This window comes from Ylistrum balloti, unplaced genomic scaffold (assembly GCF_031769215.1).
Source record: "Ylistrum balloti isolate Yb309-2 unplaced genomic scaffold, AGI_CSIRO_Ybal_v1 Utg371574, whole genome shotgun sequence".
Taxonomy (NCBI): Eukaryota; Metazoa; Mollusca; class Bivalvia; order Pectinida; family Pectinidae; genus Ylistrum; species Ylistrum balloti.
The window spans coordinates 270691-296295 of NW_026782809.1; the positions used below are offsets into that span (position 1 = coordinate 270691).

The window sequence follows — 25605 nt, forward strand, 5'->3', positions numbered from 1 at the left end:
ATGTTGAGTACGAGTAACAAAAAACAGCTCCGTTCATGTTGAATACGGGTAACAAAAAACAGCTCCGTTAATGTTGAGTATGAGTTACACAAAGGAGTTTCGTTCATGTTGAATACAAGTATCAAAAAACAGCTCCGTTCGTGTTGAGAACGAGAAACAAAAAAGAGGCCCGTTCATGTTGAATACAAGTAACACAAAGGAGCTCCGTTCATGTTGAATACGAGTAACACAAAGGAGCCCCGTTCATGTTGAGTACGAGTAACAAAAAACAGCTCCTTTCATGTTGAATACGGGTAACGTAGAGGAGTTTCCGTTCATATTACGTACGGGTAACACAGAGGAGTTTCAGTAAAAGTGTTTAACATTATCATCAACGTCGATTTTTCCAAAGTACAACCTTGTAGTCTATACAGAAATGGAAGCAATTGTATCATAATAGACGAAATAAATCCAGCAATCTGAATTCCAGTGTTAACCTGAATAATTTCAACGAAAAATATGAAACTAAGAAAAGAAAATATTTTTTATGCAATTATTGCAGTAACCTAGGTCTCAATAGATACCCGACGCTTTTAAAGGTAATATAAGTGAACACTGAATTTCGTAAAGTGCAATCCCGAAATGGAGTTCAGCATTTGAACGTTTGAAACGTTTCTCAGTAATTAAAAATCGTAAAGCAAACATTCATGGCGATGCTTACATTGCGGGGAAAGCTAGATAATGCAAATACGGTGTGTAAATGACGAATGAAAGGAGAGAGATACTGAGCGTGTAAGGAAACTACCATCAGTAGTCCAAAACTATAGCATTAGAAAATGGTTCGAGACATCGCTTGGGAGATGTCAGCATCGTCAGTAATAGACAGGAGCAGGCAGTAGAGACGATGAAAAACAAACGAAACATACATACACGTGTATAAAATATGTGTTACCTTCCAACCGTACATTGAAATTCTCTTTGGTTCATTCAGAATTAGCACTCAAAAATCGTTTGTAACATAGGCATAAAAGATCAAATTTCAGCGAGAACATGTTGTTCATAACTAGAATTGTGTGTCGAGGACACGTTCTTGCTCGTTGAGAACAACACAGAATATCTTGTAGCTAAAATGGACACTATCAGATTTGGAATTGTAAGATTAGGAACGTCACCAAATCAATCAAAGCCAGCGGCGCTCGTGTTCATCAAAATCTTATCGAATTATAAACTTCTCAAGACAAAAGGGATTAGTAACAACATATTTCTACTCGCAATAAGGAATCAACAAAATGGAGACATTACCGTTGGTATAGGGATTTTAACTTTAACAGCAACATAACAATCGGACTAGAATGTCGGTGACTGCTTTACTAGGAACACCGTTACAAGCTGTTAAACTACATGAGCGAGTTTACTATGTTTTACACTCCTATGTCATCACAATAACAATACTAACTATTAGGAAACGTAGGCCAGAAGGGAGAATGGCATTCGTGATACAAACTAATTTCAGACATTTGTTCCCCTCCATTAGATAAAAACACTAACCCAGTCTAACAGTTAATAACATGTTGTTTAACTTAAATAATTTTAGATTCGTTCAAAAAAATTGGAACCGAAATGAACTGTGGTCGTCACCATGACCCAAGGTTCCTGGGTCTCCAAAATGATACATCATGACTTAATGATTTTTGCAGGAATCAGATATCTGATGATTTTTGCGTTTTTTCTTCGCCTGGGAAATATGCACAATATACCTTGTATCTAACCTTCTTTGCAGCTGCCGTTATTTAAGTTAGAGGACAGAATATTGTATTCAGCATCAGAAATCTCACAGACCAGTGGAATTTCCATTCTCTGTTGATCACTTTACACATTAAAACATTTGCAGATTTATCATACAGGTAAAGTTATGCCATCCTCATCCTTAATACTCTTGTGGTTACCACCGATTTTTCTCTATGCTCACCTGGAACATTTCCTGACAAAATTGAAGACACAAGGAAGTAATTTGATTGGGGTAGTTTCAGGAAAAAACTGACCAATCATGGGATGGAGCGACACCCAACTTCAAAGCCATGACAACATAAGTTTATGTGACTTTGAGAGTCGTTTGATGTAAATCAAAACATCAAACTAGTCTTCTTGTCTTAACCGCAAGGTACGGCACATGAACCTTTAATACTGTCAAGAAATGTTTTATGGGTGTAAAGAACAAAGTAATGGTAATCCTGGAGTGTGAAGGATGGTCCATGTCCATCAAGGAGAATACACTAATTTTATTCTAGATTTTATATTATTTTGCATTAAAGATTTATTCATACTTGATGAAGAAAAAGACAAAAATACAAGGTTTTATGACAAAGGATTTATTTACAAGATATAACACATTTCACAATGTGTTCCCATCAGCTATATACACTTGCTCTAGGTTAATAATACATGGTTTATCAATAAATACACAACAATAATCCAAGAAAATGAAAAGAAAAGCCCTACTAGTAAACAATGAAGTGGAATATGTAGACCTGGTAAGTACTAGCTGTAACACACTGCTCCGTGTGAGAGAGTGGTACTGTAGCTTGATCTATAAACACCAGTACTATAAATGTATGTATAGGCCTGGTAAGTACTAGCTGTAATACACTGCTCCGTGTGAGAGAGTGGTACTGTAGCTTGATCTATAAACACCAGTACTATAAATGTATATAGGCCTGGTAAGCTGTAATACACTGCTCCGTGTGAGAGAGTGGTACTGTAGCTTGATCTATAAACACCAGTACTATAAATGTATGTAGGCCTGGTAAGTACTAGCTGTAATACACTGCTCCGTGTGAGAGAGTGGTACTGTAGCTTGATCTATAAACACCAGTATATAAATGTATGTAGGCCTGGTAAGCTGTAATACACTGCTCCGTGTGAGAGAGTGGTACTATAGCTTGATCTATAAACACCAGTATATAAATGTATGTAGGCCTGGTAAGCTGTAATACACTGCTCCATGTGAGAGAGTGGTACTGTAGCTTGATCTATAAACACCAGTACTATAAATGCATGTAGGCCTGGTAAGTACTAGCTGTAATACACTGCTCCGTGTGAGAGAGTGGTACTGTAGCTTGATCTATAAACACCAGTACTATAAATGTATGTAGGCCTGGTAAGTACTAGCTGTAATACATTGCTCTGTGTGAGAGAGTGGTACTGTAGCTTGATCGTTAAGCATCAGACTTGTAAGCCAGAGGTTCTGGGTAAGAATGCTAATGGAGGCATTGAAATAAATAACGGCCTCTGTTACACTGACACCCATGTAAGAATGTGGAATAAAACTAGGTGTTACTTTCATAAGCAGCGCTGAAACGTCTGTAAATTTGAGAAGAAATTATTTTCTGGAGGAGTATGTTACCTTGATAAACACTAGAGCAATACTTAAAACTCAGTCAGTTGAGTATTAGGCTAGTAAGCCAAAGGTTCTGGGTTCGAAGCCTTGGGAAGGCATTGAAATATACATTATCAGCTGTCTTGTGTACTATTGTAGACTGAATGATATCACTAGCCCTATGCTCAAATTCTTATTAATGAGATAAAGAAGCAATCTTGATATACAAAACTGGCAGTACACACATCAGACTATAATCAAACCAATTTTGATGATAAATAACCTTGATATGAATGGAACCAAAGTTCTAGTCTTGAAGCAAATTTACTGGATCTGAATTTTATGCAAGATTGTTCATAGGCTGCAGTCCTAACTCTCTAATGTGAGGAACAAATACATGGAGCATATATTTTGCATATGTTTTACAAGCCATACATAAAAAGAGAATGAAGTTTTTTTGGAAATATAGGAGCTACATAGTTTGTATACAAATTTTACCAATCTATTAAATATATACACCCATCAGAGATTTAATGTTGTTAAAACAAGAACCATTAAGATTAAATACACACTGTACATATACATAGTTGGAACAAATTACACACAAAGACTTCCCCTGTCAATTCCACACAGAGACCACTATTTACATTTTACAAATAAATACACCGATTCTACCATCATGCATACATACAATTGTACATTCATTACTGGTATGAACACTCAGAAGTCAGTCAATCATGATTAGATTTTGTGTCTGTTTATGCTATTAAACGGCTTACTTAGGTGTCTGAACTTATTCATCCTCATTTACAAAAGAAAGATAGTTTCACAACCAGTTACAATTATATAGAAACCAAATTGTAAGGTACTACATAATACTGACAATGAATTACACTCTCTTCTTCAGGGGGGACTATTTTACAATAAAAATTTGTCTGAATTATTCCCTTAAATTACCATTCAGGATTTAAATAGGTAGTACAAGCAAAATGATAGGCCAGGAATAAACTTTAAGAGACTACAAACTTCAGCATTGGTGCTATATAATTCTACTGTCAGGCATGAGTTAATGATAAACAGACACCAATCTCTGTCAGTACATACAATATGTATCACATTTTGGGTAATGCTTACTCTTTCCATTTAATACATGATTGATGATAAACATTTAAAATGTAGGCTGTAATGATGTTATTGTTATCAAACACGAATTTCTTCCACAAACATTCATTCATTCATTCATTTATTCATGTTTGTATTACCTAAAGCTCTACAATAAATAAGGAAAATGACATTTGCGTAAATTTCCACAAAACGGAAGATAGGGAAAAACACTATCTGATAACAAGTGAAAACCACACAGCTATATGCTAGTTACAATTACATTGTGTAGACAGTCAATGATGTATCAGTAGTGTATTGATTAGAGTGGTGCCAGTTCCTTACTGGTGTGGACCAACAATACTCAGTGCAATGGTGATACAGGATATAGATCAGTAAATCACACATAGTTTATAGATCAGGTTCTGAAAAATCACATCTGGTGATACATTCAGGAACATTTATTATCATGAAGTAAGGAGATGATACAATTTTTGTATTTGGCTTCCAGACACAGAGATCCCCAACATTCTAAAACATAATGGATAAACTGAATATCTGTAATGAAAGTTTAGACATAATTGATAGTACGTTCCTTTAGAAGTCCTACACTTATATATAACATCAAGTCTTGAAACAGCAGGTCAGTGACTGATATGATAAAATATTGTCAATAACAATGCTTTAATGATTGTTCTCAACAAAAAATTCACCTACAAAAATAAGGGTAGACATTGTAACATTAGATTTCTATCTATGTTTGTGTCTAGCTGGAAAGCATGACACAACACAAAAGCCTTATCCTGTCTAAATTAAGTCATATTCTAAAGAGAACCATGTATGGTACCTTACCAACAAACTAGTGTCTTTACACTAACAAATGTCCTTCACATCATGACCTATAAAATGAATACAATGTCACATGTTTTTGAGATGTTCTTGGGATATTGAATACCATACATAACTTCAAAATAGTTCAAGTATGTATCTTATAATTTCGTTTTATGATCTAGAAATAGTGAAGATTATACTACAGAGTAATATGTAACATGACAATCATCAATTTCCATTATAAACATTTACCAGAATTAACTGAAATTTGTAAGTGACTTAAACCTTCATACATCCACACAACTAAAACCCTCTTTGATATACATCAAAATTAAACTTTAAAATCAAGAATTTTCTAAGCACAATTGTTCTGGGAAAGAAGGTTTTTAGTATGGGAATGAAAGTATCAAAAAATGCTGACATTGTTAGAACATATTAAGACTGCAAAAAACAAGTTAAACTGCCAGTTACAAATCACAAGATACAAATTCTTATTAACATATAAATGGATCTAAAGACCGATGGATTATTTACATTCTCTCATAAATGTATACCAGGTATGAGTCTTGATCTGGTCTGTATGGAACCAGGCTAACAACTATTTTACACTGAAGCGTTCATTATGCATACAAGTCTCAAAGACAACAGGACATTTTTTATCTGATTTAATCTTAATTAAAAAGATTTTGTATTTGCAACAAAATCTCATTAACCCTGGAATTTTGTTTCAATATTGAAAAGTCACACATACAAACAATCAAACATGGAGAAAAACATGTTTCCCGTCTTATATTCATGAAATAATTCGAAGCTAATTGGAGGTAATTACAACTTTGTACCATTGTTTAAACCACATTCACAATTAATAGATTAATAACTACCATATTACTCTACACTAATCAACTCTGGAAATAAAAACTTAAAGGAAACAAAATATTGTTTTTTTAATACACAGAACTTTATATGAATATGTGATAAATCATGAAAACTCCAATGTTGTAAGACAACTATTGATCCTAAACTGACATTAACAACACGATGGAAAAACAAACATCCTGAGGCTAGTGATCAAATCTTTAAATGTTTGGAGAATGTCTTTAAAGGTGTTTATAATTACCATAGTTACCAACCATTAAATAGACAAAACAAGACGATTTTTATCATACTGGAAAGTATTTCCAAATCTTCATTTCAGTCTCCCATGGGGGCTAGCATCAGGAAGCAGATATCACTGACATCTTGCATTTACATTATCAGCAATCCGTCTTATTGTCTATCTGGTATGCTGTTATGGTCCCAGCTAACTTTGTATATGTGATAATTCAATGCCAGGCATTCATTATCATAAAAACGGGTGTAAATTGTTTTGAAGTATATCATATTTTGCAGTCAAAAGTAAATTCCTACAAACTACTTATACAGTCTTCAATGTGTTGTAGCCATGTACATAAGTATGTGAATTTTGTACAAAAGCTAATGGCACAGTATCAAAATTAATCTAAAGATGGACCTTAAGATTTGTAACAAAATAGTAATCAAGGTAATTCAAGCATCAATTTAGAAACAAAACATCTATTTTACTACTGAAGATGCTTCAACGTGGAGAACATAAAATCAACATTAACACCCCAACTTTAATGCATGATCATTTAACCATCTGTTTAAACCTAAACCCTGTTGATCAAAATTCATAAAACATGAAAACTATAGATTGGTAAAAGTCAACTACTAGTATAGATTTATAATGTCAGCTTAATATGGTCATGTTTTGTGCAATATAAAACTGAATTTTGATACACACAGCATGAAGTTACAGAAATGAACAGCATCCTGACAAGTCCATTTCAATTCAATTAAACATAGAAAATTCAACAGCACAAAAAATCTACTCGATAATATAAGTGTTTAGCTCATTATAAAAAGACAATTATAAACCAAAACATAACTAGTGTTCCGTTACCATAGAGATGTTTGTGCTTTAACACCTCACTGATTAAGCCCTGAAACAACACTTCAGAAAGCATGTTATTTTAATTTGTCATTTGTCACGCATTAACAAGGATTACTAATTGAGTGAGACCATATTAATTATCAGCACTCAATTGCAAGGATTTCTGCGAAATACTGGCATTATATTGAACCTCAAGTTAAGGTCAATCTCAGGTCAGAAAGTTGTTGTTCTCATCAAAAAGCAATTTGCGGTCACTAAAACCTGCCTTAACAGGCAGTGGTCTGTCTGACTTCAGCCACTGACAAAAGTCAATCTAACTTAAGAAAAACGGTTATGGCACCCGTACATAATCCACTGACATTGGTCAATCTGACATCAGAGGTTGTCAAAAAAAAATTTGAGGTCAATCTGACTTCAGCAAGCAGGAAGGAATCAATCTTACCACTGTCAACAGAAAAAGATCTGTCTGAATTTAGCCGTCAGATAGATTTTAATAAAAGTTTTCATTTTCATCCTGCAATGAGACAAGGGAGCTAACCCATTACCTGCAACTCAAAGTCGGGGTGTGGTCTTATTACAGGACCATGGATATTAATTCTACTTCACAATATTTGATACCAACCAAACTGGATATACATGATATTAAAGTCTCATTCTGAGCTCCAGACAACAAGACCCATTATCAGCATTCAGTAGTTCACAACTTCAAGCAGTTACATGTGGTTAGAACAGGTGAAGAATTCTCAGGGCTCTCTTCAATTACAGTGAATTTAGGATAAAATTCACATGAAAAGTATATCACAATATCACATAATGATTACGACTACACATTGTTTTACATTATACCATTCTCGCTATTGCATCTTATTCACTTCATATTTGGCTGTCATCATTTCTTCTTCGGAGTCGTCCAGTAGACTTGGCAGAGCCCTGAAACAGGGTAGAGGAAAATAGAAACTTCAGGATATTAACATTTTTGATTTTCATAACATATCATGAAATAATCATTTTGAGGAAGATAGTACCCACAAGATGGTAAGATGTGACAATGACCCTGTAACCATGACCCTTAACAAAGACTGATAATTGCCAAAACCAAATCAGAGCTTGATAAGTACATGCATAATAGTATGGTGAAAGTATGAACTGTTGAAGGGTTCATGAGCTTTCTTGTGCCACAGCTATTTTGCTATGTATGGAAAAACAATGACAAAGATATTACTTTATCTACAGGGTGATGGGGTGTAATTAGCACATGGTAAACCTTCAGTCAGTTTATAAAAAATTAAGTAAACAGTGGTGACAATTACAGCCCACTACCCACAGCTTTTAACATTGACGTAAATGGTGATCACAAGTAGTCATATATACAGTCTTGTGACGTGTTTGAACAATTCAAATTATAATTGAAACAATACTAGAGAGGCTTCAAACTATCACAGACAAAAAATTGTTGTCTTCACTGTAAAAAACATGTGTTCAAAGTACCCATCTATTTGAAAAGAACAAAGATTTCCCTTCTTCAATTTTTTCTTTAAATGACCAATGCTTTTCAATATAGTACAAGCAGATATTTTCATTATAAACATGAGTTTAAAAAACTTTGCTTAAACCTTATCTGCTTTCTATGTAAATCATTACTACTTGATTTTTTCATCAGAGCGTGGATGATGGTTATTGTGTGCTGGTATTAATGAAGTAGGATGGAAATATAGTTACTTGTCTGTGATGGACGTTGGAATGTTTTCTTCCACCCACTTCAGATCATCCTCCTGCAGATAAAAACAATCATGTCAGTCTCGTAAATGATATTTATGAAAGTGGATTTCAACCAAAAACCTTACTCCATGGCTTGGTGTACTTCTCTCCAAAAACTGAACTACATATTAAACTTTTTCCATAGAGAACATTTTATTTCTACACCTAACAATATATACAGGATCTTACACAAATATCATACTGAATTAATGAAGATGTAATATCAATTTGCTGAATGCTTTAATAAATTAATTACACATGGATAAAAGTTTGAGATCAAGGTATCATATCAGGAATCCAAATCATCATCTGAGATCAAATGGTATATACATAATAATGTCTAGATATTTTGTCATCATGGACACAATCACGTGATAGCATCCAAACATGATGTTAACACAGTGTTATTATGGCTGTGTTATATCAAATTTATACTACAAGGCAATCATGTGATAATGGACTACACACAAGAATCTGAGTTAATACTTACGATAGAGGCTCTTCCATCTCTCTGTTTAGGTGATCCATTTACGGGACTTTTCACACCCCTCATCTTCATGCCATCTAAAGAAGAAGGAAAAATGTATTAATTTGTTTGTACTTAGCAAAACCAATAGGGAAATTATTGAAATCAATAGTTAATACAAACACCTCTAAATTAAAATAACTCAATGGGGAAATTCCACAGTAAGGATTTTACATTATCATAATCTGGGAGCATGTCATACATTCAATTTGACAAAGTTATATTCGTTTTGCCTTACTTCCTGGAAACAAAATTAAAATTAACAACTACTGTTTCAGTAGATATGAAATGCAAGTTAATAGACTTTCATTTTCAACAAGGCAATTCAGTGAATTACAGTCCCCCACAACTGAATGTGAAACCATATGCTAAGGTTTCTTATTCTAGATATGTCTTATTTAACAACCCCACTACATTCAATAATGTTTGCTTACATCTCTAAAGTCGATAAATGTGGCTTAAATGTGAAGAGACATGTTTGACATCTGGATGTTATGTTACATAAATGTATTTAAAAAAAACATCAGTTTTATCATTTGCTCTTGGAAATATATTGTTGTCACAGCATTGTCAATGACACCCAAGTTGTGCCACCTACTGCTTCTGCTATAATTAATGCATCTGGTGACAGCATGTATCCAAAGATTTTGGTTATTTAGTTGTAGGTGGTATAAATTCATAAATGAATTAAATAATATCACTACTTATATTAGGTGATATCAGAACTTCAAATGATGAAGTCGCATAACTGATTTGAAGAGGCAACATTACTCCTTTGAGTCAATGTTGTTCAGGTTAAAGGTAAAATCTGGGTCAAGTGACTTGTTTTTGGTACATGGCACGCTGACTCAGCTATTCAACTCATGTCCCATGTATGAAGTTTTGGTGACAAGTAGTGTACAATGTGGGTTCCAATTAGACATTTTCTTTAATGATTGTCCAAGGTCAAAATAAAAGTCACAGTGACCTGCTTTAGGTACAAGACAAACTACTCTAACCTTGACCAACCCATGTCCCACGAATGAAGTTCCAGTGATAACTTAATTAGGAGAAAGAGTCTGGACAAACTTTTTGTCACGTAAGTCAAAGGTCAAAATGTAATGCAGGAGATGAAGCCAGGACAAGATAAAGTGCAGAAGGACAAACAGGACATACAAGATGGTCAGAAAATACAGACAAATACCGTGCAAACCTTCCGTCCTCCAAATTCCTTAAGTTTATTGCAAATACATATGGTACTCACCAAAGGCATCATTCATCAAGGTTTCATCGTCTTCCTCATCAGCAGCATCCAACAATGGAGAGAATGCATATCTGAATAGAACAACACTTGGTATTACATGTAGAACAACACATTGTTTGATCAGACAATAATGCAATGTTGTATTAACATTCTCATACCATACCACTTGATATTGAAACCAGATGTTATTTGATCAGACAATAATGCAATGTTGTATTAACATTCTCATACCATATCACTTGATATTGAAACCAGATGTTATTTGATCAGACAATAATGCAATGTTGTATTAACATTCTCATACCATACCACTTGATATTGAAACCAGATGTTATTTAATCAGACAATGATATAATATTGTTTTAAAGTTCTCCCAATATAACACTTAATATTGAAATAAAACAAGATATCACTGGATCAGACAATAATGTAAGGTTGTTTTTAACATTCTCATAACAGCACTTAGTTTTGAAATAAGATATCATTTGATCAGACAATACTGTAAGGTTGTTTTAACATTCTTACAACATAACACTTAGTATTGAAACAAGATGTAGTTTGATCAGACAATACTGTAATGTCATACTGACATTCTTTCATTTCACGGTGTAATGATTTGTATTTAAATATGATATAATTTAATGATGTCAATGTTTAGTCAATTTAACCTTCAAATGTGGTACAATACAGCTCTAGGTTTTACAAAAAAAAATATTGTTTAATGATAATGTGATGTAATTTTATCTAATATTTTCTCTAAAAATGGCAATACAGTAAAACTCACTTGTGTCAAACACATCTGAATCAAATACACAGGATAAGTCGAACGTTTTGTTCAGTCCCGATTTTTCTCTTCTTTATCTTAGCAAATTAAACACTTATGATTCGAACACTGTTGAGTCAAAAACTGTGTTTGCGTTGAATACATTTAGTGGTCCATCCCTTCTCAATTCTATCAAAATTTACTTTTTTTAGTGTCAAACTTCACCTTGTCACAGGTAAAAATTTCCTGGCTTCAGTCAGAATGACTGTGTTCGGTCAGCCATATCTATGTTAATGAGCTCTATGTCTATTTTTGATCAACATTAATCCCTGCATTTATACAGGTGCACAAGTGAAAGTTAGAATTTATACAGAATAAGGCAACCAAGCTTAAAACAAAATACACTGTAGTCTGTTAACCGTAAATCTGCAGTGTTTTGCTTACCTTTACTTGCATCTAAGATTTTGTCAAAATGATGTTTTTTGTCAAATTTTTATCATAATTTTGTTGTCACTGACCATGGTTTTCAGACAGTAAACTTGTGGCTGACGGTGTTTCAGAAATGATTACCTAATTAAGTGAATTGTATTCTGCAAATAACGTTGAGGAATATGATTAAATAAAACAAGTATAGCTGGTCACCTCGTAGATCTAGTCATACAAACCTTTGATTGTTGACGGACGGTCGCCATAGCACCATAATGACTAGTAGCATGACAGAAAACAATAAGTGCCAGAAAGCTTCATCCACCCACAACTCTCGCCAGTCCTGAAATCAGTATTTAACGATACAGTTACAAAACCATGAATATAACTACAAGGTATATAGACATGTAACCAAAGAGACAATTTCCACATTTCCATGCAGTGAAGAAATCTCAGCAAACTTCAATTTCATGATGACTCAGTGCATTCCATTTTTAATGAGAAACCAGAAATAACTAGTTACACATACAGATCTTTAACCTATCTGATGACAAGGAACCAAGAATACTAGCAGTTTTACAGATTTTTAACCTACCTGATGACAAAGACCAAGAGACTCACGATAACACAGATTTTTAACCTGACTAAAATACTTTCGGTTATACAGATTTTTAATCTGTTTGATGACAAATACAAAAAATACTCACGGTTATACATATTTTTAACTTGTGTGATGACAAAGACCAGATCATATACACCACAGATGCTGAAAAATAAGATAGAAAATTATCAATGATAGCTCAGTTGAACAAGGTAGAGTTCCCAAAAAGCTCTAATGGTGCTGTATGTACGTAGTTATTTTTCAATTCATTTGTAAGTGTGGTTTTATCCTCCAGTTAGAAAAAGAGACTACTTACCTAGAACAGCAAAAATGAGTAAGTTTGTAAAATGTCTGTAAAGAGACAATTTGACTATGTTCCTTCGCAGCCTGAGTGTTCTTGTAGTTTGGATCAAACTTGCAAAAATGTGATATAAATCAAGGAGAAATACCAATAGATTTTAAACTATATAAATATAAATTGCATTCTGCAGCATAGGTTTAACATTTGTTGTCTGGAAATCTGGGAAAATAGCTTAACTTTTCACAATTAAACATGCTAGCCGAGACAATAAAAGGAGCATGACATAAAAGTTTGACAGCAGATGTACTGATTTTACAAGGGGTAACTTTGCTGGATTTTTAATCAAGTAAAAATAACCTACCATATGTGAAATTATTACTGCATTGAAATGTATTAACAGATGAAGTATCTGCCAGTTAATGTTCAATAAACAGTTTTAACTGATGTACTGAGACATTATAAAAAATTTGTCATGAAGTATAGTTAGAAAAGGATATCCACCAGCAGATGGAAGCATCAATCACAGCTAGAGGAACCTGTGCTGCAAGGATGTCTTTAGAGTTATCACCCTTTGTCTGCAAAACAAAACATGAAAATTTAATGATATAATCAGAATAAGGCACAATTAAAATCATTTCTCCTTCATTAAGAAAAAATAAACCATGCTTACACTAATAGTGTTATTAGCTATTAGTAAAAATAAATAAAATTGTGCACTTTTCAAAAGTTCAATTCACATGTCAATCCCTTACAAAAGACAGTTTAAATAATAATTGTTGTTTACCATTTTTAGACAAGAGATAGATGCATCAGTAAGTTAGCATGTAGCCTAAGTATACCAGTAAGAAAGCATGTAGCCTAAGTATACCAGTAAGAAAGCATGTAACCTAAGTATACCAGTAAGAAAGCATGTAACCTAAGTATACCTGTAAGAAAGCATGTAACCTTAGTATACCAGTAAGAAAGCATGTAACCTTAGTATACCAGTAAGAAAGCATGTAACCTAAGTATACCAGTAAGAAAGCATGTAACCTAAGTATACCAGTAAGAAAGCATGTAACCTAAGTACACCAGTAAGTTAGCATGTAACCTAAGTATACCAGTAAGAAAGCATGTAACCTAAGTATACCAGTAAGTTAGCATGTAACCTTAGTATACCAGTAAGAAAGCATGTAACCTAAGTATACCAGTAAGTTAGCATGTAACCAAAGTATACCTGTAAGAAAGCATGTAACCTTAGTATACCAGTAAGAAAGCATGTAACCTTAGTATACCAGTAAGAAAGCATGTAACCTAAGTATACCTGTAAGAAAGCATGTAACCTTCAGTTTAAAGAAACATTTTACCTGTAGTTGTCTCATGCAGCCCTCAATCAAGCTGACAAAGAAGTAGAGAGCTCCAACACCAATCACTTTCCTGAATGTAGGACCCAATCTAGGCCTGTAAAACAAATGGATGTATTTCAAATAAAACTTTCAGAAAAAGATCATTGGCACTGGAAGTCACCATAAAGTTATTGATAGATGTATAGACAGAGACCATCACTGATCTATTAAACACATAAGCTAATAAAACTGTATTTCTGAATTCCTTTCATTTCAATGGAGTACTGTAGAACTGACTTGTTATACCTACATCAATGACAAAGAAAATATTAGAAAAAAAATAACACAATCTTTACCAGTAAATTAAATCTTAAGATACTGGTGAAAATATCAACACTCTAATGTAACTGAAACTAAGAGATTAATTAGTCAGCCAGATTAAAGAAACATTAACTATTTTAGGTAATTCTAATGCATAGATATTGATCATCTATAACCTACTTCACAATGCCAAATCCAAGACTGACAATGATGACCAAGATTCTTGCCAAAGTCCTCTTCGTACATGACACAAACTCAGCAAATATAATAGCTCCTCTTACTGGAAATTAAAAAAATACCAACAATACATATACAGTAATGGTTTTATTGTAAACCAGCTTTATGAATTTAAGTCTGTATACAGAAATATGTGGGTATAGATGCTAAGATATGTAAAATGTATCAGTACAGTCAGAACATTTTCTAATAACATAAACTCATAATTTATTTTTAAAAACCTATACCTGTGATATGCTCACTAACATATATGATGGTCAGTATAATCATAAACCAGTGCTATTTCATTGTCCTGAAATAAGCCAATTCCTTGACTTTGAATAAGGAGGAATATGCTGCCATCTTGGCATCTAGAAATATATTGAATATTGTGATGCTGCACCAGTATATAGATATGCTAATGTTTCTACATGTCTGTATATGCACCACAATGAAAAGTTGAAGGTTGAATTTAATTTTTTATCAGAGTATCCTGGTCATATTGCACAATGAATTACAGCATGGATTGCTGCATTTATCACTCAGCCAGGATCATACTAAGGTGGGGCCTCTTTGTAGTTGCTGGTGGCTACACAACCTCAATGAACAACGTATGGGTGGCCTGTCGCATGCTGTCCACATGACCCAATTCTTCACTTGAGGTAATGTTTGCCAGAGCTCTAACTGACTGAATTCTGACAATTTCCTTTTACATAAGTGAATTACAGATAAAATGTAAAAGTTAAAATTATGTATGCAGAATCAATCATTTACCTGACTGTCCAGTGCTGGAAATGCTCTGAAACTCCGCATAGAACACTGCCTTCTCCAACATACCTGTTGTAATATTCAGACAGTTTGTAAACCCAAAAGATACAAAATTAGACTGTTACTGTTAATATAAATATATACAAATAGATAACATGATTAATCAGCTTCTTAACAAATAAACCCAATGAAATCTGCAGGATAAAGGCATGAAAGTTAAGGTTGTTAAAAGTTGTGACAGTGACCCTGTACAAAATGAATTTCTAAAAATCAGTATGGATTGAATTGATATTCTTCCATATCAAATTTTGTGAAATTTATTCCATCTTTAAATTTGATGTACAAGTGTTCTGTGGCATTTTCGTATCACAGTTATAAACACGTACCAAGTGCGATGACTGCTCCTATCCAGAACTGTACCCTTAGAAGGTCTCTCCAGCTACAGGCTAGCATCACTAGCCAAACAATGCCATATATAATGTACACCAGACCCATTACACCATAGAACTGGAAAAAAAAACCACAACATATTAATTTTTTCTGGAATATCTATGGGTGTAGAAAGTGAAAATTATAGATTTGTTTGCTTACTGGGTTTATTGTCCATGTAAAACCAGGGTCAGTTTGAGGTGGTAAATTCTTGAGTACCTGGCCCCACTTGTATAAAACATCTCAACTTGAGATTTCCTCGAGTCGAGATTTTCCTCATCTAATATCTCCTTGAAAATATCTTGTATGAAAATTCCTCAAAGAATTTCAGGACATCCTAGCCAATGCCTTCCTCCTGTTCCTTGTGAAAATCTTATACAAGCCGTTTTTGAGGAGATATCAGCTGAAGAAAATCTTGACTTGAGGAAATCTCAAGTTGAGATGTTTTATACAAGTGGAGCCTGGTCTTCATCTTACAGAACAATATATTAATGTCACCCTGAACAATTGGCATAAAGTGTTTTGCAGACTGATCCACATCTCAGCTTCCAGAAAAACACAAAACACCATGGGAAAGGAGCTTCTAAACATGCATCTTAGGTCTTCACCTGATGTTGTTTAAGTCAATACTCTACTGACTGTGCTATCAAGACCCCGTTGGAAAGATTTACTTTGTTCAGTTCTGCTTTAACTTCAATGTGCCATGACCAATGGGTTGGTGAATAGTTAACAATGAATTACAATGATTAGTGTACTTACAATCAACAGCGGCCAATCTTGTGCAGAAATGTATTCATGATCACCAATCATTTCAATAGTCACTGTAAACAACAAGAAAGGTCGGTATTTAATGACATCTAGTTTTGTTGGTAGTATGCAATGATTTCACGGTTAGGGTCCAGATAAAATTAAACCATTATGTATGATATAGAAATACTAATCACTGACTGTACATCTGTTATAAGAACAGCTTCAACAATTGATTTCAATATTTATATATCTTACCATCAACTTGGAAGGACTTCTGTGGTTCAGGTGAGGTTTTACTTTCGGTGTCCAAAGGGAATGATTCTTTTCTTTGAATAGAGAGGATGTAAGCATACACACCATCCTTCCATGCTGTCAGGTAATAATGTCGGTCAACCTGAAGTACAATATTTCCTCATTTCAACAGTTGAAACAATAGTCCATATATCGGATATAATGATCAAGGTATCAATAATTTTTTTTCTTAAGCAATTGTTATATTTCAGATAATTTATGAAAATAACAGTTTAAAAAAAAACAGACCAAAAAACAAAACCAAAAACAAACAAAAAACAAAAAACAAAAAAAATACAGAATCTCCCAAAGAAAAAAAGTAACCAAACAAAAGGTACGAAATAAGGAAAACAGGGGAGAAGTGTAAGACATTTTTATTTGGCGGAAAAGAATATTTTTATTATTGGTTATCATTTATTATTGCAACTTGATTACAAATCTCATTACAATAGATTTGACTGAAAAAAAAGAAAATATAGTAGCATTGTTTAAAAACAAAATACTGGCATTTCTTTAAACAAATTAAATGCACACTTTTATAACCTATTGACTGGATGTTCGGACTAGTGTGTGACATACTAAGGGCTCTCAGATCGCTGTTTTTTATTGTTTGCTACTTAAACTCTGGCTGTCAAAAGTATACACCTTCACCACAAACTCTTTTAAGATCATGATGAAATATTATTCCTCAAGCTTCTTTTTTACCAATGCCAAAAAAATTATCAGAAAAAAATGCCTTACACTATGTCCACACAACTGATGAGGTTACAACAGATAACATCTTACCTTATCTCCTGCTTTCAGCGTTGACACCCCTTTCTTGCTAACCTAAAGTCAAAGAAAGAAAAAAATACTGATTTTCCTTCCTAACATTATCTTACTAACCAAAGTACCAGATTTTAAAACAAACTTTTAATACTAAATTTTTTGGAGTATTCAAAATTCCCTGAAAATATATGTCTCACCTTCCACCTTTTGACTCACTCAAACAAGTGAGTTCTGTTCATCGAAACTAAAAGAATAGAAAAACTTATTGAACAAGTTCTTGACAATACTTATAATCCAACAGTTTGAAATGAATCCCTCTTAGGAGTATGACAAGAAGTTTAGCATAGGTGTTGTTCAAGAAAACAAAAATGATGTTAAAAATCAGCTTGTGGCTGCCATGTTGAAAAATTAGAACACTTTATAAGCTTTCTTTCCTTATCAACCCAACCAGTTTTCAGCTCATTTGTACAGGTGGAACTTCAGAAGAAGTTTGAAAGTGTTTTTAAACCTGTCAACTACAGCAGCCATCACGGATTTGAGACCCGTACTTCACACAATGGCACAAATAAATATTTAACCAGTCTTAACATTGACCAGAGATGAAACTAGTTGGAAGTTAAAAAACTTTAAAACCTTTCTAATGAATATTGAAAAATTTGCATCACAAAAGAATCTGAAACAGAAGAACAGCCAAAAGAAGAAATCATTAGTTGATGAAACTGAATAAAAAAAAATTGTCACCTTTTTCTTGAATGTGAATAAAGTGGTGAATTTCAACTACAGTATATTCTGGGTTATAAGCCACACCTGTATATGTCATTGAGCTGGTTTTTACCGATTTCCCCCCAATTTAATCCACATGTTAGCTGCACCATAATATAAGCCGCACCATTTCTTGCGAAGAGGTAATCCTTACGCTAACCAAAATTTGTTGATATGACAGACAATTGATGGCAATTTATCAAGATCATCAACCAAACATTTAACAAAATTCGCAAATGAATTATACACAAATAATCCTTTATTTCATTGATGGATTTCATAAAACGAAAAAAAGCCAATATCAAACTCGTTTGGCTTGGGTGCCTTCACAGATTGTCTACACATAGATAAAGGACTTGGCGTTATGCACAGTTTACAAAACTATCTCTCCATCATTGTCTGTACTGTTAAATATTAACGAAGGTCATAGCATGCTGACCAAGTTCTTATAGTCCAATATTATCTCTTCTTGTGAGTTACACAAAGCCATTCATATCATAAACAAGTATGGCGATAATTCTAGAATTTGACCTATAACCCGATGACTATCAATCCCAGGATGCAAGGGACTATGAGAAAATTACGCTAAGGCTTTGAAGCAACTGCGAAAGCGAAGAAGATATTATTGTGATTCATATTACAGGTATGATTAACTTAATCCACGAGAATGTAATTTTTATTCTATTCTTTAAATCATTCTGTATACAATCGCAAATAATGGTTCTAGACAATCTGTTTCAGTCACAAACATGTGACGGGCAGGTACTCGTAAAAAATCTCTGTACTGTCTCGTACTGGTGTACTAATACACTTCATGTTATTATTTTTTTTCATCCTGCCTTTTTTTTCGTCCATATCTAAGCCGCATTAGTATATAAGCTGCAAGCCTGATTAACAAGGTAAAAAGACACAGCACATAATCTGTAAAATACAGTCATACTACTTTATGTTAAAATGATTTATGGTTTCAGTATTTTTAGAGGTTAGCATGCACTTAGAGGCTGATTAGACCAAATCATTATTAAGTTGAACAACATTCACAAATACACAGATAACACTTCACAGAACAGATCTATCTGCAAGGTCAGCTTTCCTATTACATATTACACATACCTTTGTATAAAGCTTAAGATACATTTTTCGGGGGTATTACGGCAGACGATGAAGAATAAGAAGAAGAAAAAAAAGCTCACTGTTTTGCCATTGAATAATTGATAAATGCATTTGATAAGTGCAATACTTCGTCTTTCTTCTCACAAGTTGGGTAATACTGTCATCGCCATCTTTGTTATAATCACTAAACATTAATGGGAACATGTATTCCAGTATCAAGTTACCTTCTTATCATCATCAGAGGCCTTGGCGGCTTCCCTTCTCTTCCTAGCTGAGCCCTTGTTTGTAGACGAAGCCTTTGATGTGGTTGGTGCTGTGGTTGAGGGTGGAGGGTTAGCTTTATTTTGTGGATTTTTTGTTGCATCAGCTTTCTTAGATGCAGGATTAGAGTCCTGCTGTGGGACAGGTGCTTTATCTGACTGTTCAGAGTCATCAGAGCTTCCAGTAGGATCTTTCTGTGCAGATTTATTTGTGGCCTTTAAAAAACAAGTTCAGTTCCTTAATCAAACTTCAATGATACCTTCAAGTTTACTATACTAATAGGTCACCATGGTTATGGAGTTTTTGTGTTTGACTTACCAAGTGTCCCTTCTTCTTTAAACATACCCCTACTTTTATCCTGAGAATTAATGTAGGCTTTGTTACATTAAAGTCCACGAAGAGGTTGGTTTTTTTCACGAATTCACCAATGCAATATTCAGCAATATTAACTCTGCATGAAATTGCCTCCAATATACCAAAGAAATATGCCTATGTCCTCTACTATAATCTGAGCCCTAACTCATCCTTCACCAAAAAGATGAATAGAAAAATGAATTTATTTATATAATGTTTAGATATAGTGAAAAAATCCCCAACTTATCTATGAAATACTCATGATGATATCATGCATTGGTACTGATCTAAAGAGGTTGAAAATCTCTCTTTGTAAACTAAACATACTTCCATTGATTATTATTGCTTAATGACTTCACACCCTCAATCTACCTGTGATGTGACATCACAAAAAGTATGTCGAGGGAACATCATTTTTTTTTAGCGGTAGACGTTGGAACTTCATAAAAAATTTTCAGTGAGACCTACTTTAATTAATTCATACTTGTTTTGATATCTCCACCAAGCATTTCTAAACAGATACCGGTCAGCTGAAGTATCTTTTAATATTACCTTTGCATAGTCATCAGGTGGAAATTTCATAAAATCTCTCTGAATCACAAAACAAAAGTTTGCCAAATGACTGGGCTTTCAGTCAAACTATGCCCTCTACCTTTACCTGCCTGCTAGTTAATTATGCCCTCCACCTCTGCCTGCTTGTAAATAAAATAATGTTCTCTATATCTGTCTATACATCAAATTTTCCCCTCAACAATTTGCCTGTAAGAACATCAAACTATGTCCTCTAACTTTGCCTTGTCCGTGGGTCAAACTATGCCCTCCACATTGGCCTGTCTGTTAGCCATGTGACTGTTGTTGAGACTGATCATTTCCTCAGCATTACATTGGGTCATCACCTTCACCATACTATCATTGGAGGACTAATCCAGGGTTACAGTGAAAATCAAACACATACACCTCAAACAGTTTTATTCCTAAACACTCTATTAATAACAAATTAATTTAAAAGTTTATTTTGCACTTAAGTTAAAAACACACTTAACCTTCAACAGCAACAACAAGAAAACATTTTTACTTACTAAAACTTTTGGTCCATCATTAACTATTGTTGGCTTGCTATTTGTTAAATCCTGAAAGCAAAGCAAAGCAGTTCAGAATCTTCAAGTGTCTGCAATAATTCAATGACATCACCAAGCTCAAATAATAAATTAAGCAATATTTTGATACATATTTTTCAGAAGCAATATTTACATATGGCATGAGGGATTTATACCTGACAGTCTTTTGAAATTATCAGATATATGGAAATCACACAATCTGTTGAATTGTGGGGCTAGTGTTTCTCCCCATCTACATTTTTGCACTTCTTTCAATCAATTTTGATTTCCATCAAGTATTCCTAGGTTTCAGAAGTCCTTAGCATCAATGATTAGTCGAAGAAGGAAGAAATAGCTAGATGATATAGATTACTTCATGATTTGGCTCTACTGTATATGGTTCTAAATTTGCACTTATGTCTGTTGTACCATTATTGTAAAATGATAAGTGCTATCCACTTGTGTTACCATCATTATTTAGAAAGGTGCTGTTCACTTGCATGTCTTCTGTATAATCATTATATAGAAAGGTGCTGTTCACTTGCGTGTCTTCTGTATAATCATTATATAGAAAGGTGCTGTTCACTTGGGTGTCTTCTGTATAATCATTATATAGAAAGGTGCTGTTCACTTGTGTGTCTTTTGTACAATTATATAACCACTATTCACTATGTGTTTATTTTTGAAATAGAAAAACTATTTTTTATTTATTAACAAATTTATAAACACTGAACACATGATGACTTGACAATTCATGTTTCAAAGGTCTGAATACTTTTACAAAAATTCCCAAATAGCTCTGCTTTTCATGCATGATTAGTAAACATGAGAGAAAGTGATTTGGTAAAATTGGAAATCTCAATGGAAATGAAATACTTATCAGATATATACATATGGGTTATAAAAAATGTTAAAATAGCCAGATAATGTTATTCTGATTTATTTGCCTAAGGTTTACGAGAAGCTTATGGTCACACTAAATATTTAACATAATAATAATGATACTTATGTTTGAACTATCGCAGCCAACTTAGACATATAATTAGTAAATATACTTTAGCATTGAAAAGGTTAAATTCTTGCTTTAATTTTACTTATATCATTCAAATGGTAGTTAAATGAAAAATTTAGGGGCCTAAATTACATGATGGATTCTGATTCATAACACTGATAATGAAACAAAATGATCCTGCAACAAATTCCAATAAAAGTTTGAAGTATAACAATATATATCAAAAAATGTTTGCATATTTTTCAATAGCATGTAATGTACTATCTTTGTACTGGATGTACCCTATTCTATGACACTGAGCATGTTTAGCAAACAATCACCAATGTGCTTTTATCTTAATGTTAAAAATTGTTTCTTTAAAATATTGTAAGTTTTACATAGTGGTTAGTATAATTTATAATAAGGTTTGATAACTATGAGGTCTAACATATGAGTGATGATATTGGCCAATAATTTGCAATGAGTATGCAAACAAGGGGAAAGGGTTGTTTACAAGGAAAGTTTAGATCAATTTTAAAACATAGCACAAGGTACAGAATATATAGTATGTAGTATTTGGTCCATCCTATTTTCCTGTTATGTTACAGGCTTTCATATTGCCATTCCCGAAACTGAAAGCAGTTCAATGCATAATATGTCTGCTACAAAGGAAAAACTGATTTTTGATCATTTGTGTGCTTCCTCTCAGTGAGAATTCCCTACAACTGTAATTCAGTATTTAAGATTTTACTACATTGTGTATAAATTCAATTGTAAATATTTTGAAAACATTACATAACTTGAACTGACAACTGATAATGTGATTGTTAACCTATTGCATAAATTTAATTGTCTGAATTTTTGCAATACTTACTGGTAGTAAAATTACACCCTCTTTACAACTAGTCGTGTTTTCACCAGCAAAGAATTCATAGATGCTATATTTATTTTGAAACTCTTTGATCATTTGCACATGTGGAGTTTCTAAGTAGCGTCTTTGTAGTTCCTGAAAAGAATGAAAATTTATACATATATTTAAAATGTACTTAAAAAAACAGTACTTCGGAAAATTTAAGACTGGTTCCGATGTAACTATCTAATATTAGATGTTTGTTGTGCAGAAACATTTGTGACTGTAGACTAATTAGGAAGACATCATATATAGGAATTATGTGACATCCATGAATGTTTTCATCCTTGAAAGGGTGTATTAGGCTTAAACCATGAAAGAAAGTACCTCCAAACATTTCATGTTTAACAGCAGATCATTATTTTACTTTATTTCATTGTTGAACCATGTATCAGAAAAGAAGTCACTGATTCAGCTCTAACATACATATATACAGCAAAATCTTATTGAAGGACCTATATAAAATTTTAAATGGCTATAAAAAGCTGTAAGCTTATGTAACATTTTTGCTTACATGATTAGACTCAAGTCCAATATATTCTTCTGAACATGGCGAGTACCTCAACAGCCAGCGTATCTCTAAATCTCCTTCTAAGTCATTACAGTCGACTGTGAAATAGGAGCAAAAAGCATTTTGAATTTTTTTTTTAAAAATATACAGTCATATGTCAATATTGTAACTGAAATAATTTTGGTCTTACTAAGGCCATCCTCTATGAATAATCTGAATAAATTAAAATCTAAATCACAATATAATTTTTGTGCTGTCTAGTTAGATTTCTTTAGATGCAAGGACATATTTGTGCAATGTACTTTTCAGGTTTGATATAATATCCCACAGATATATAATTCACAAAATCAACTACAGTAAACTGTATTGTTCAATTATTGAAGGTTACTTACTTTTCACTGCAACACGAGTTCCCTTGTACATACTCTTCATTACTCCAAATATTGTATGATCCTTAAAAATCAAAAAGAATTATTGTAGTTAAGCAAGAAAATGTTATATTATATGGATATTATTGTATAGTAATCATTAAATATTTCGTGATTCTTTCAAAAAGTATTTGTAACCCTGGTAAATTTGGGCAGCAATAAAGCATTCAGCAAGAGATTTTTTTATCAGCTCCATTGAATGAGCAAGCTTAGTACACCAGAGGTCTGGTGTTTAATCCTTAGTAGAGGCATTGAAATATATAATTATATCTCTTGCATAAGCAGCATGTAGGTGCCCTGGAGGTGGGAACACAGGCATCCCTGTATACTTAGGAAACATAAGGACAAGTTCTTTCCTTGGGGAAAGTATGTATCCCTGGTAAATACTTATAGCCATAATATACCACTCAGCTACAGAGAAATTTTCTTTAGCTCAATATGTTCAATTTAAGCAGAGTAAACCAGAGTTCCCAAGTTTGATACCTAGCAGAAATATTGAAATAAATAATGAACCCCATTATATATTGATAATTTAGTAAAATCTGCTGCACATGGACAAACAATATTCAACATGAGCTCCAAAGGATTTGTGTTGCTCACTTGCAATTGCTATTTAAAATTGAATCCTAATCACAACATCTGAACTTTTGATCAACAATCAGGTCCAAATATAACATACAAGTACCATCACGATTTACACAATACAATCGTATTTGATTTTGTAATGTTTACTATGCTCTATTGTCAGCGGTTGCTTTCTTCTATGAATATTGAGGATTTCCTATTGTTTCCCAAAGGTACTTTCGAACAAGACTGTGATTTTATCATTAAATATGGAAAAGTAACAGGATGCATAGTGCATGGTCTCCGATTAACTTTGCTGTCGTGATATTTTTACATGCTGAGTATTCAAGCGTTTTCACCAACATAAGACTACTTGACATTGGTAGACGCTACAATATTGACTAATATTGGCGTGCTGTTATTCGATCACGAGTGTCGAAAACTACCCGTCCGAAATCTAAATATCAAACATGTTCGGGGTACATGTAAAAATATACATTGAAATGAAAGCGTGTAGCATCCGTAATATGCCTGAACTTGTATATATCGAAATTTGTTTACCCATGTTGAAAACTGAATGTCTAAATACACAGCTATTTCTGCAGACGACATGTCATCATGACGTGACATGGCAGTTGCTATGTACATCTTACTCCAATGCGACAATCTTGTATATCAGTTCAGTTTTTTACTTAAATTTCATAGCAAAACAAATCATGGATACCTGGTCAAATGAGACAACCCATTTCCCTTGTTCCGGGATGGAAACAACACCTGCTACAAGGAAAAGTAAGGTTACGCTAAGTCGCAACATGATTTCCGTCATGCTGGAAACTGAAAGTGCAGGACAGCAGTTAATAAAGTTTGTTTACGTGTAAATTTAATAAATG

The 25605-nt window shown here is 33.4% G+C and overlaps 1 protein-coding gene across 1 annotated transcript; it reads right to left on the minus strand.

The window, feature by feature from the left end:
• Window positions 1-2332: 2332 nt before the first annotated feature.
• Window positions 2333-25541, minus strand: LOC132563056 (transmembrane protein 87A-like). The gene is made up of 21 exons (XM_060227816.1): window positions 25440-25541; window positions 24116-24176; window positions 23727-23821; window positions 23177-23308; window positions 21294-21344; window positions 19824-20075; window positions 17743-17784; window positions 16921-17059; window positions 16675-16736; window positions 15873-15993; window positions 15493-15555; window positions 14683-14782; window positions 14203-14296; window positions 13354-13431; window positions 12872-12980; window positions 12662-12720; window positions 12194-12297; window positions 10766-10836; window positions 9487-9560; window positions 8958-9010; window positions 2333-8168 (listed from the first exon to the last, which is right to left on the minus strand). Exons 1-21 carry the CDS (start codon window positions 25539-25541, stop codon window positions 8093-8095), a joined length of 1938 nt encoding a protein of 645 aa, XP_060083799.1. The 3' UTR covers window positions 2333-8092.
• Between the last annotated feature and the right edge of the window lie 64 nt (window positions 25542-25605).